Below are 11,585 nucleotides of genomic sequence, written 5' to 3'. Positions count from 1 at the left end.
TTTGGACCATGAAAGAATGAACAAACGGTTCACTGACCCTCCTCCATTCTCCATCATCTCCCGTGTTGCCTCCAGTTTTTCAAAAGATAATTCCTTCTATTTTCACACTGGTCAGATACCTCAGTGCCATGGACTGTCTTCACAGTCTTCTTGACCAACTGGATTGTGTTTCACAAATGACATCTTTCTTCCTAGACATCTTTCAGAAATTACTGCAAATGACAAAACTCTTAAAATTGCAATGCTTAACTGACAGTACTGAAAGGCTGTATATAAACTAGGAATATATGAGCAACATCCAGCATGACAAAATGAACTGTAAGTACAGTGATAACACACAAAACTCAGAACATACTTGGATTCTCTGAATTAACCACATTAGAAGCACAGGATGCACTTTCCAGAAATTTGGATGCATAAATTGTGATTATTGAATTTCTTTTGCTAAGCCATTTTGTAAAGTGTACCCAGAACAATGACCCTATTATTTATGATAGAAGGAAAAGCTATTAGCATAGGCTAGAATGAATCACGGATCACAGAATCACATGAGTTGGAAGAGGTCTCTGGAATTTATCCAGTCTAATGCTCTGCTAAAGCAGGTTCCCTCCAGTAGGCTGCACCCAGGTGGGGTTTGAATTCCTGCAGAGAAGGAGTCTCCACAGCCTTTCTGGGCAGCCTGTTCCAGTGCTCTGTCACCCACAAAGTAAAGTAGCTTTTCCTCATGTTCATATGGAACTTACTGCATTCCAGTTTGTGCCCATTGCCCCTTTTCCTGTCACCGGGCACCACTGAAAAGAGCCTGGCCCCCTCCTCTTGACACTTGCCCATTCAATATTTATAAGTATTGATGAGATATGCCCACTCTTCTCCAGGCTGAACGGCTCCAAATCTCTCAGCCTTTTCTCATAAGGAAGGTCCCTCATCATCTCTGTAGCCCTTCACTCTCCCTACAAGTTCCCTCTTTCTTGAACCAAGGACCTCAGAACTGGACACAGCAATACTGATGTGGCCTCAGCAGGGCAAAGTAGAGGGGTAGGATCACTTCCCTTGACCTGCTGGCCAGCCACATTATTGTTATTGCACTCCAGGATCCCATTGGCCTTCTTGTCCACAAGGGTAAACTGCTGGCTCATGGCCAACCAGTTGTCCACCAGCGTACTCAAGTCCTTCACTGTAGAGCTCCTTTTCAGTAGGTCAGCACCCAGCCAGCACTGATGTATGCAGTTGTGCCTTACCAGGTGCAGAATTCTACACTTGCTGTTGCTGAAGCTCATCAGGTTCCTCTCTGCCCAACTTTCCAGTCTGCCCAGGTCTTTCTGAATGGCAAAAGAACTTGAAAAGTTCCTGACAAGTATGTTTTGCTAGTTCCTGAAAGACTATTTACATTTGGAAATATTATTTCAGCTACAGATTTTCGGCTGCTATAGTCCTACCATTCTTTAAAAAATGGTGCATATGCAGAAGTCATTAGTGTTGCATAGGACTTCCATGCATTCAACATGAAGAAGAATTAAAAATGGTTGTGGACCTTAAAACAGAAATGAACATGAAATTCTTAATTATTTATATTATTCCTTCAATGTACCCTACTCAGTAGAAACATTAAAAAAAAAATTACTCCTCTCCCTAAAACAAACAAACAAACAAACAAAAAAGTAAGAAAACAGTGACATTTATTCAAAACAAATCTGAAGAGCTGCTTGCGAAGGGGAGATTGTCATTTCCATCTTCAACAGAAAGCCCGCTTATAAATGGGATTCCCCAGGTACTATGCTGCAGTCTCAACATCTATTATTATTGCTGATAAAATGTAGAACACAGAGAGTGGTGGGTGTTGTGAATAACACAGTTCTCCCTATTCCAGATGAAGCCCATCCCAACTCGATGAGGTTGAGGAAAGCCGGGGGTAGCCAGATAGCAAGGATCCTGAGATCTGATCCTGCCTGCTGCAAAGAAGAGTATCTGAGAAAGCAGGAATGCTAAGTGGATGGAGGGTATCAGAAAAATAAATAATAATAATAAAAAAAAGTATTTTGCAGGTACTAAGATACAGTGTTTGATCCAAGGATACAAATATATAAAGCAGAATGGAGTACTGTGCAAAGGGGGTCCCCAGCACAGGAAAGATGTAGAGCTTTTGGAGAAAGTCCACAGGAGGGCGACTAAGATGATCAGAGGGCTGTAGCACCTCTTCTATGAGGAAAGGCTGAGGAAGCTGGGCTTGTTTAGTTTGGAGAGGATAAGGCTCTGGGAAGACCTCATTGCAGCCTTCCAGTACTTGAAGGGTGCTTACAAATATGAAAGGGGAAAAAGTTTTCACGCAGTCTGATGACAATAAGACAAGTGGGAATAGCTTTAAACTAAATGAGGGGAAATTTATGTTAGATGTTGAGGAAATTTTTGACTCAGTGCAGTGAGCTGCTGACACAGCTGCCCAGAGAAGCTGTGGTGCCCCATCCCTGGAGGTGCTCAAGGCCAGGTTGGATGGGGCCCTGGGCAGCTGAGCTGCTGGGTGGCAGCCCTGCCCATGGCATTGGGTGGGACTGGGTGGGCTTTGAGTTGCCTTCCAGCTGAAGTGATTCTGTGATTCTACGGTAATGATTTTATAAGTATCTCTGTACTGACTTGGCAGTTCCCAAGGTACACTAGAAGCTAATTCACTTGAGCATGTGGCAGTGACAAGCTGACACCTCAGTGTCTATAGAGCAGACATAAAGAAACTTGGATGGGGTGCAAGGGACAAACTACAGCTGTCACATCATGGGAACCATCATAGCTCTTGACTGTTCACGCTAAGGAAGGTGAGCAGCCCTTTGCTCCTCAGTGCTTGAGCCCGAGTGAGGACAACGGCCGCGGGTCGCTGAGCCCTCCCCTGAGGAGGCGGCAGCAACTCCCGCAGCCTCAACGGCGGGCGAGGAGAACAGCACGCGGTACCGGCGCCAGCGTGCATGCGCGCCCAGAGCGCAGTGCCGTCCCTTCGCCTCCCGCCCCGCCCCGGAAGTGGCGCAGCGCGGCCTCGTTCCGAGGTCGCGGCGCCGGGAGGCGGTTTCGTTTCTCGGCGGCCGCGCCGAGACGCGGTTTCGTTTTTCGGCGGCCGCGCCGAGACGCAGTTTCGTTTCTCGGCCGCCGCGCGTTCACGGGCCGCGCGCTCTGCTCTCTTCCGGCTCTTTGTCTTCTTCCGCCCGGCAGGAGCGCAGCGCCAGACAGGGGAGCTCGCGGGTAGGCGCTAAACGCCGCCGTTGCCGCCATCGCTGCCGGACGTTTTCCGTCTCCTCGCAGTCCCAACATGGCAGCGGCGGGCGGCAGCCGCGGGGCCCGCAAGTCGATGCAGTTGTCTCCACGCGGAGGCGGGGATCGCACCGTCTTTCTCTTCGACCGGCGCCGGGAGCAGGCGGATCCGGACGAGAAAGTGCTCAGCTACGGCAAGAACAGCTACCGCGGCTTCCGCAGCGCCGTGTGCCAGGTGCAGGGCGGCGGAGGGGGGGGTGTAACGGAACGCATCGTAACGCGTCGCCCTGCGCGCGGCAGGGACGGGTGCGAGCGCTCCAGCCGCCGTCGCCGTTATCGCCACGGGGAGGGCCGGGGAGGGAGCCCGTGCCGCGGCTCCGCGCGCAACCCCCCGGCCCGCTCCGCCCGGCGTCGAGCAGAGAGGCGGCCTTGCCGCTGGGTGGCGGCGGCGGCGGCGGCGACCGCACGGCAGCGCCCCCGCGCGGGGAACCGCGGGGCGGCAGCGCCGAGCGCCGCGGCGGGAGGCGGCGTGGCGCGTTCTGCTGTCCAAGGTGGCGGCGGCGGCGGGCGCCACCTGCTGCCCTCACGGAGCTCTGCCTGTCTCGCTGCGTTCGGCCCTCTTTCGTTATGCGAAACGGCGGCTCGCTCTGCCTTCCGGCTCCGCCTAGGCGGAGATCTGTGTCCGCGCGTTGAGTTCGGAGTTCCGGCGGCGGCTTCTGCCCGTTTTCTGTCGTCGTTCTCTTCGCTGTGAGAGTGTTATCGTGGCTGCTCCGAAAGTAATGCCTCCTATTTTATAATACTGGCCCACGAGGTCAGATGCGAATGCTGCCTGTGTGACAGTAGAGTATGAACCTTCCCACCAATATCCTGTTACCTGTTGTTGCCGAGCGACAGATGGCAGCAGAGGGGCGGTCTGACAGAATGGCAACTTACATGGTATTAGGCAAAGGTGTGTCAGTGAATTCCTCCATGTGGGAAAAAATGGAGCCATTGACGTTCGTTGACACTTGCTGAATGTAGACACCAACCAGTGGCTGTGAGCACAGGGAAGCAGTGGGTGGTACATTGTAGCAGTGGCAGCAGTGACAGTGGATCACCTCCACTGGTGCAGATATCTGCAAGCATGGCGTGCAGGCTTTGATTCATCGCTAGTGAAAATGCATAACTAATGGTGGTGACTATGTTGAAAAACAGTGGTTTGTAGATGAGGATATGCTCTATCTACTCAAATAATGTTATTGTGCTCTTTGTATCTATTGTAGTTTCCATGGAAGTAAATAGGAGGTATTATTTTTGGAGCGATTGCTGTACATGCCATAAACTTGCTGAACACTCTTTTACACTGTGAAGCAAACAGAAGCATCAGCTGTGAATTTTGCACTAATTTGTTCTACTGAAATACTCGAGTTTAGTTCCTTTATGCGGCACAATTAGCACATTGTCCTTTACGCTGTATATTTCTGAAGAAAACTGCTTGGTTTGTCCTGCATTTGGGCAGTGCTTTGCTGTGGCTGGAGCTGTGGGTGCTCAGTGTCAGCAGGAATTCCTTTCCACACCTGCCTCTCTTTGGGTGGCTCTAGTAGTAAGTCTTGTTTTGAGATGCTAATTCTTCAGGATAGTAGAGATGATGCTTTTAATTATCTCTGGGTGGTTGTTGCCTTAGGGAAAGGGCTTTTGTAGCAATGTCCCTGGGAATTGAGTCTGAGCTGCCTCCATTGCAGCTAATTTCTCTGTGGTGACCCTTTATACCTCGGAGCTTTCATTGTGCGCCTTGTGGGATGTCTGACTTTGAATGCATCTCAGTGTGTCCAGGTGGATTGTTTGATGGGGCCAGTAAATACTGATACAGGGGAAGCTGCCAGACTTGATGTGTCCAGGAAGACTGACGTGATGTGTGGCACACTGTGTGGGCAGGCTCTCTTGTTAGGCTTCTGGAAGAGTGTTCTGGCATCTCAGTGCCTCTGGCAATTTTGTGCATTGTGTTTTTCCAAATATACTACTTAAAAGTGTAGAATCTCTGGCATCTTGAAAGTAACAACTAAATACTTTCATGAGAAAGACGGTGACTTGATTCCTGTGATTGAGACACTTTCCTCACTTTGTGGTACTGCAAACTTATCAGGGAGGTGATGAAAGTTCAAGAAGAGACTTCCTTTTGATAAGTAAGCTTTGAATTGTTTAGATAATAAAAAGAATGTTGTATTTGCTTTATTCCAACTAAAGCTGTTAGAGACCATCTGAGTACAAGATCAGTCATAGGCAGTGTATCTAGCAATGTTCATTCCTAGGTTTATCCTGTCTGGTGGCTCAGGTTCAGCACAGGCCTCTCTGTAGATGTACTTTCATTTGCAGTTTGTCCTGAAACTGAGATGCTGTGCTGTCACAGTTGCAGCAGGGGTGGGCATGCATCTGCAAACTGGCCATGAGGATGGTAGTGTCTGGCAAAGATGCTGTATATACGTTAAGCTGTTGGAGCTAATTTTGCTGGGAAAATCTTTATATGGCATGAGAAGATTAATACCAGGTCACATGGGAGTTAAAGGAGAAATTAAATATTGAAAAGGGTATTAAATCTGATTGCCATCTTTGATCCCAAATTCTGTAGCTAAGTAACTAATGGTTTAGACAGGAGAGTCAGCTACTGAGAGACGGGTTTAGGCATGTATTCATTTCCTCGGGTTATTGTCATGGAAAGTATTGTCTGTTATTAAAATATTCATTATTCAGTTTTGAAGCTAGTATTTGTTTTGGTTTTGAATCAGATTTTTGTCAACAAAGGAATTTTGTTACTGTCCCCTAACAATACGTTAATGCATGACAATGTGATTGGATGTGTCCATATGTGCGTACAAATTAGTCTTTCCTTCTGGGGAAGGAGAAATATATACAGTCTTCATTATTCTACCTTCCACTGATCGTAAAGCAGAATCCCTTTAATTTAAAATGATCTGTGAGCTTGTCTCTTCAGTTCAGTACTGTACAATATATGTAGAGCATTCCATGTAATTTCAGTCCGCAAAACAGCAGAAGTTTGAGATAAGTGTATTACATAGGAATTTTCACTTCTTTGTATACCAGCATTGCTTGTATGCTTTTGTTATAAATATTCACCACTGTTTATTGTGACGTTTAGAGGAATGGAGTCAGGAAAGCCAAGGCCCAGCTTGAAATAAACTTGGCAAGGAATACCGAAAAGAACAAGAAAGCCTTCTACAGGTACCTCAACCAGAAAATGAAAATCCAGGAGGGCAAACCCCTCCTAGTGAGTGAGATAGGCAAGCTGGTAACAACAGAGAAGACTGAGGTACTTTTTTTTTTGACTCGGTCTTCTCTGATAACTGCTTGTTGCACAGCCTTCAAATGTTTGATTTAGTAGAAGGGGGTAGAGGAAGCAATGTCCTTCGCACTGTAAGCATAGATCAGGTTTGTGACCACCTGAGCAACTTGAACATCCACAGGTCTATGGGTCCCAGTGTGATGCATCCCAGAGTCTGGAGGGAATTGGCTGGTGTAGTCGCCAGGCCACACTCAGTGATATTTGAAAAGTCATGGCAATCAGGTGAAGTCCCTGGTGACTGGAAAAAAGGGAACATCACATCCATTTTTAAGAAGGGCAAAAAGGATGACCCTGGGAACTACCAACCTGTCAGTGTCACCTCTGTGCCGGGAGGGATTGTGAACAGATCCTGGAATCTAGTCTGAGGCACGTGGAAGGCAGGGAGGTGGTACGGGAGAACTGGCATGGCTTCACCTAGGGCAAATTCAGCTTGACCAAACGAGTGGCCTTCTCTGACAGTTCACTGCATTGTTGGGACAAGGGAAGAGCCACTGATGTCATCTATTTGGACTTGAGTAAGGCCTTTGACATGGCAGCGCACAACATCCTTCTCTCCAAATTGGAGAGATGTGGATTTGATGTGTGGACTGTACAATGGATGAAGAAGTGGCTGCAGAGTTGAGTCCAGAGAGTGGTGATCAATGGGTCAATATCTGGATGGAGATCGGTGATGAGTGGTGTCTCCCAGGGGTTGGTGCTGGGACCAGTACTCTTTAGTATCTTCATCAATGGTGACACCGAGCTGTGGGGTGCAGTTGACACAGCGGAGGGATGGGATGCCATCCAGAGGGTCCTTGACAGGCTTGAGTAGTGGGCCCAGGTGAACCTCATGAGGTTCAACAAATCCAGATGCAAGGTTTTGCGCGTGGCTCGAGGTAACATCCACTACCAATACAAGCTGGGGGATGAAAGGATTGAGCACAGCCCTGCCGAGAAAGACCTGTTGGTACTGGTGGAAGAGAAGCTGGACCTGGGCCAGCAATGTGCCCTCACAGCCCAGAGAGGCAACTGCATTGTAGTCCGCAACAAAAGATGCGTGGCCAGCAGGGTGAGGGAGGTGATCGTGCCCCTCTGCTCTGTGCTGGTGAGGCCTCAGGTGGAGTAGTGTGTCCAGATGTGGAGTCCTCAGTACAAGAGAGACGTGGACCTGTTGGAGCACATCCAGAGGAGGGCCACAAAAATGATGCAAGGGAAGGAACACCTCTCCTCTGAGGAGAGGCTGAGAGAGATGGGGCTGTTCAGCCTGAAGAAGAGAAGGCTCCGAGGTGACCTGGTAGGGCCCTGTGAATATCTACAGGGGAGCTACAGGAATGAAGGGGACACTTCAGCAGGGTCTGTGGTGCTAGAGCAAGGGGAAATGGTTATAAACTCAAAGAGTAGTAATTTAGGTTAGGTATGAGAATTTTTTTTTTTAATAAGGCAATAAGTGAGGCACTGGAACAGTTTACCTATAGCTGTGGTTGGTGCCCCATCCCTGGAGACTTTCAAAGCAAGACTGGACCAGACTGTGGGCAACCTGATCTAGCTGTAAATGTCCCTGTTCATTGCAGGGGAGTTGGACTAGATGTCCTTTAAAGGTCCCTTCCAACTCTAAGTATTCTAGAATTCTATCATTGGACGATACTTACCTGCTTTGAAGAGGTTGGTTGTTGTATATCTCTCTTTGCAGCTAAAGTTCTCTGGCTCAAATTGTTGGATACAAATTGGAGCACCTTGTTTTGATGCTGAGCTAGTAGGGATCCTTCCAGGTTCTTTTCAAGGTTGCACTGTTTTTTAAGCATAGAGACCTGCGTTGGAAACTCCCTTGAAGTTTTGCAACATACTAAAGGGTTTTTGAAATGAAGTACAAGACTGAAGAGAGCTATTGGTACTGAATTTAGTGTTATCACTTAGGTATGAATGGAAGGCGTTTATAATTGCGTCTTTAATTCTTTTGACACTTTTCATTGCTTTTGTGGACTCATGGTTTGAAGAAATGTATACGTGCTTAGAATGTAAATATCTGTAATTTAAGGAAATACTTAAAATTCAGTCATCCCAATAGAACAAAATTATTTTGTTTTAAATTTTTGTTAGGTCTTCTGTTGAGCTTCTCATTGTATCATTCCATTCTACCTTTTTCCAGTTAACCAAGACAAATTCCAGTGTATCAGTATGCTGGTATGCAAATAGCATGTTCATTGAAAGAAAATACAGAGGAGAAACACAGCTGTAGTATGGAGAACTCAAGAAAGAAGTGTAATTTTTTTTTGTGAATGCTTGCTTGCTAGTGCCTTATAGATAATGTTTAATGACATGATGTTCCCCAGGGATCAGTGCTGGGGCCTGTCCTCTTCAATATCTTTATTGATGACCTGGATGACGGCATTGAGTGCACCCTCAGTAAGTTTGCAGATGACACCAAGTTGGCTGGAAGTGTTGATCTGCCTGAGGGTATTGAGGCCCTACAGAGGCATCTGGACAGGCTGGATAGCTGGGCTGAGGCCAATGGGATGAGGTTCAACAAGACCAAATGCCGGGTCCTGCACTTTGGCCACAACAACCCCAGACAACGCTACAGGCTTGGGGCAGAGTGGTTGGAAGACTTGTGTAAAGGAAATGGACCTGGGGGTATTGATTGATGCTAGACTGAACATGAGCCAGCAGTGTGCCCAGGTGGCCAAGGCCAATGGCGTCCTGGCTTGTATCAGAAATAGTGTGGCCAGCAGGAACAGGGAAGTAATTGTCCCCCTGTACTCAGCACTGGTGAGGCCGCACCTCGAGTGCTGTGTCCAGTTTTGGGCCCCTTGCTACAAGAAAGACATTGAGGCCTTGGAGCGTATTCAAAGAATGGCAACAAAGCTGGTGAGCGGTCTGGAGCACAGGCCTTATGAGGAGTGGCTGAGTGAGCTGGGATTGTTCAGTCTGGAGAAGAGGAGGTTCAGGAGAGACCTTATTGCTCTCTATAACTACCTGAATGGAGGTTGCAGGGAGCTGGGGATCGGCCTCTTCTCTCGTGTGACTAGTGATAGACTAGAGGGAATGGCTTCAAGCTGCACCAGGGAAGATTCAGGCTGGACGTTAGGAAATACTACTTCTCTGAAAGGGTGGTCAGGCACTGGAATGGGCTGCCCAGGGAGGTGGTGGAGTCACCGACCCTGGAGGTGTTCAAGGAACGTTTGGACGTTGTGTTGAGGGACATGGTTTAGTGACAAGTACTGGTGATGGGTGGATGGTTGGACTGGGTGATCCTGTGGGTCTTTTCCAACTGTGGTGATTCTTCAATTTTATGACATAATTTGTGGTGAATGAATGCCTATCACTAGAGGACAACTTCTAAAATCTTTTTAAGTGCTATTCTGGTACCATACTAAAATGCTGTTTTGATAAATTTACACAATATGAGTTCTTAATTCTTAGTAATGAGATCAATCCACCTTGCAATCATTATAATTTTGTATTATAAAGCCCATGTTGTGTTACTTATCAAGGAACTAAAACATACTGTTTAAGCTTGCCATACATACACAAAACGTAAGGCAGGTGCATAAGACTGGGCAGTATTCAAGTTTTTCCAAGAGAATTGCCATGTTGTATCTCAGACTTTGCTGAAGTGCTTATGTATAGCATCTTTGGTTTTGTTGCTGACTTTTCAGTGGGAAGAGGATGCAATTTGCATAAGCCTGTGCACTTAGTTATTATTAGTTATTCAGGTGCAACTTCCCGGATGCCCACAAGTACTTTCAGTTTTGAAGAGCAGCTTCCAAATTCTTGCTTGTTATCTCTAACAAGTGGTGCTATATGATGTGTCTTCGTGGCAGTTAGCTCTGCAGAGTCAATGACAAAATTTGGTTGGTGTCTGCATTCTTCAGTATTTGTGATTTTGGTTTTAGGCAGAACGTTGTGTGGATTTCCAGTGAAAGTTGTTATGTTTGTACAGACACTGAACAAGTCTACTAATGACAGCATGTTCTTTGCATAAACTTTGGAGCCCTAAGCTTAGATCCTACAAATCTTGAAAAGGTCTGTAGGTAAACTCCCTCTTCTGGACAAGATTCCTCTGTAATGTACAACTCTGAGCTTTGAGAAATGCTTACAAATAATTTCCATCTGTTTCAAATGCATGTATTTTTGTAGAGACTGTTGGTATCAGAAGATGTTCTTTATTTTTGTTGTGACATTAAACATATCCAAATGAGCTTGCCTAAAGGTGATTATTATATGAGCTCTGCTACCATGAGTGCTAAGTTCTAGATCCATCTGCATGAACAAATCCTTAGCAGACTATTGTTAAGACACCGAGTGATCCAACAGCAGAGTGGGAGTATTTATCTAATTAGCACTCTTTGGAGTTATTGTATGTGGTTGTTCCCAATTACTTCCAGCAAGACCTTAGTTTCAAGTGTTTATTTCTTGCTATGAATGGCCTCAATATTTTTCAGTCATAAGAATAATTGAAAGATGCAATACAGATACCTCAATATCCAGAAGGTAGTACTGAAAAAATAGTTGTTGTTTTGAAAATCTGTGATTTGAGAATAAAATCCTTTGTAGTTTCATCCACTTGTTGATCTAACAGATTTATTTCAATTTGGATTGATAATTCTTTTTTATGTGGCATAAAGCAGGATGACTAACTGATAAATGCATCTGCATTCTGGGAGTGTTTACTGTAGGAGGAGAGAGAACATTTTAAAGATGTTGAAGTTATTTATTGGAAACAACAGTTTGAGATTGTAAAGTCTGGATTGCAAGGAGTAAAATATCTTCTGTAAAGATACTGTACTCTCTGGTTTGCTATTTTGTATCTGTGTATGCATAGAGTTGGGCAAACCAGAAGTTAAAATGTTATTGAGTGTATTGTCCAAGTTCCTTGAACACTAACAGGCATGGGGCACCAACTACCTCTCTAGGAAGCTCTCTAGAGAGCCTCTTCAGGGTCTCAACCCCTCGGGGTAAAGAAACATTTCCAATGCCCAGTCTGACCCTCCACTGGCAGCTCTGTGCCATTCCCCCTCCTGCCATTGGTTCCCAGTAG

The 11,585-nt window shown here is 46.3% G+C and overlaps 1 protein-coding gene across 2 annotated transcripts in view; it reads left to right on the top strand.

Annotated features, from left to right (window-relative positions):
• Positions 1 to 3,026: 3,026 nt before the first annotated feature.
• Positions 3,027 to 11,585, top strand: part of SMCHD1 (structural maintenance of chromosomes flexible hinge domain containing 1) — a 72,458-nt gene continuing 63,899 nt past the window's right edge. For both annotated transcript variants that reach the window (XM_015277952.4, XM_015277951.4), the window contains exon 1: positions 3,027 to 3,466. In XM_015277952.4, coding sequence (XP_015133438.2) covers positions 3,290 to 3,466 — 177 coding nt within the window. In that variant the 5' untranslated portion in view covers positions 3,027 to 3,289. The remainder of the gene's footprint in view (positions 3,467 to 11,585) is intronic.

The sequence above is a fragment of the Gallus gallus genome, chromosome 2 (genome assembly GCF_016699485.2).
Source record: "Gallus gallus isolate bGalGal1 chromosome 2, bGalGal1.mat.broiler.GRCg7b, whole genome shotgun sequence".
NCBI lineage: Eukaryota > Metazoa > Chordata > Aves > Galliformes > Phasianidae > Gallus > Gallus gallus.
The sequence above is the reverse complement of the archived record's forward strand: the minus strand, read 5'-3'. Positions and strand labels throughout refer to the sequence as shown.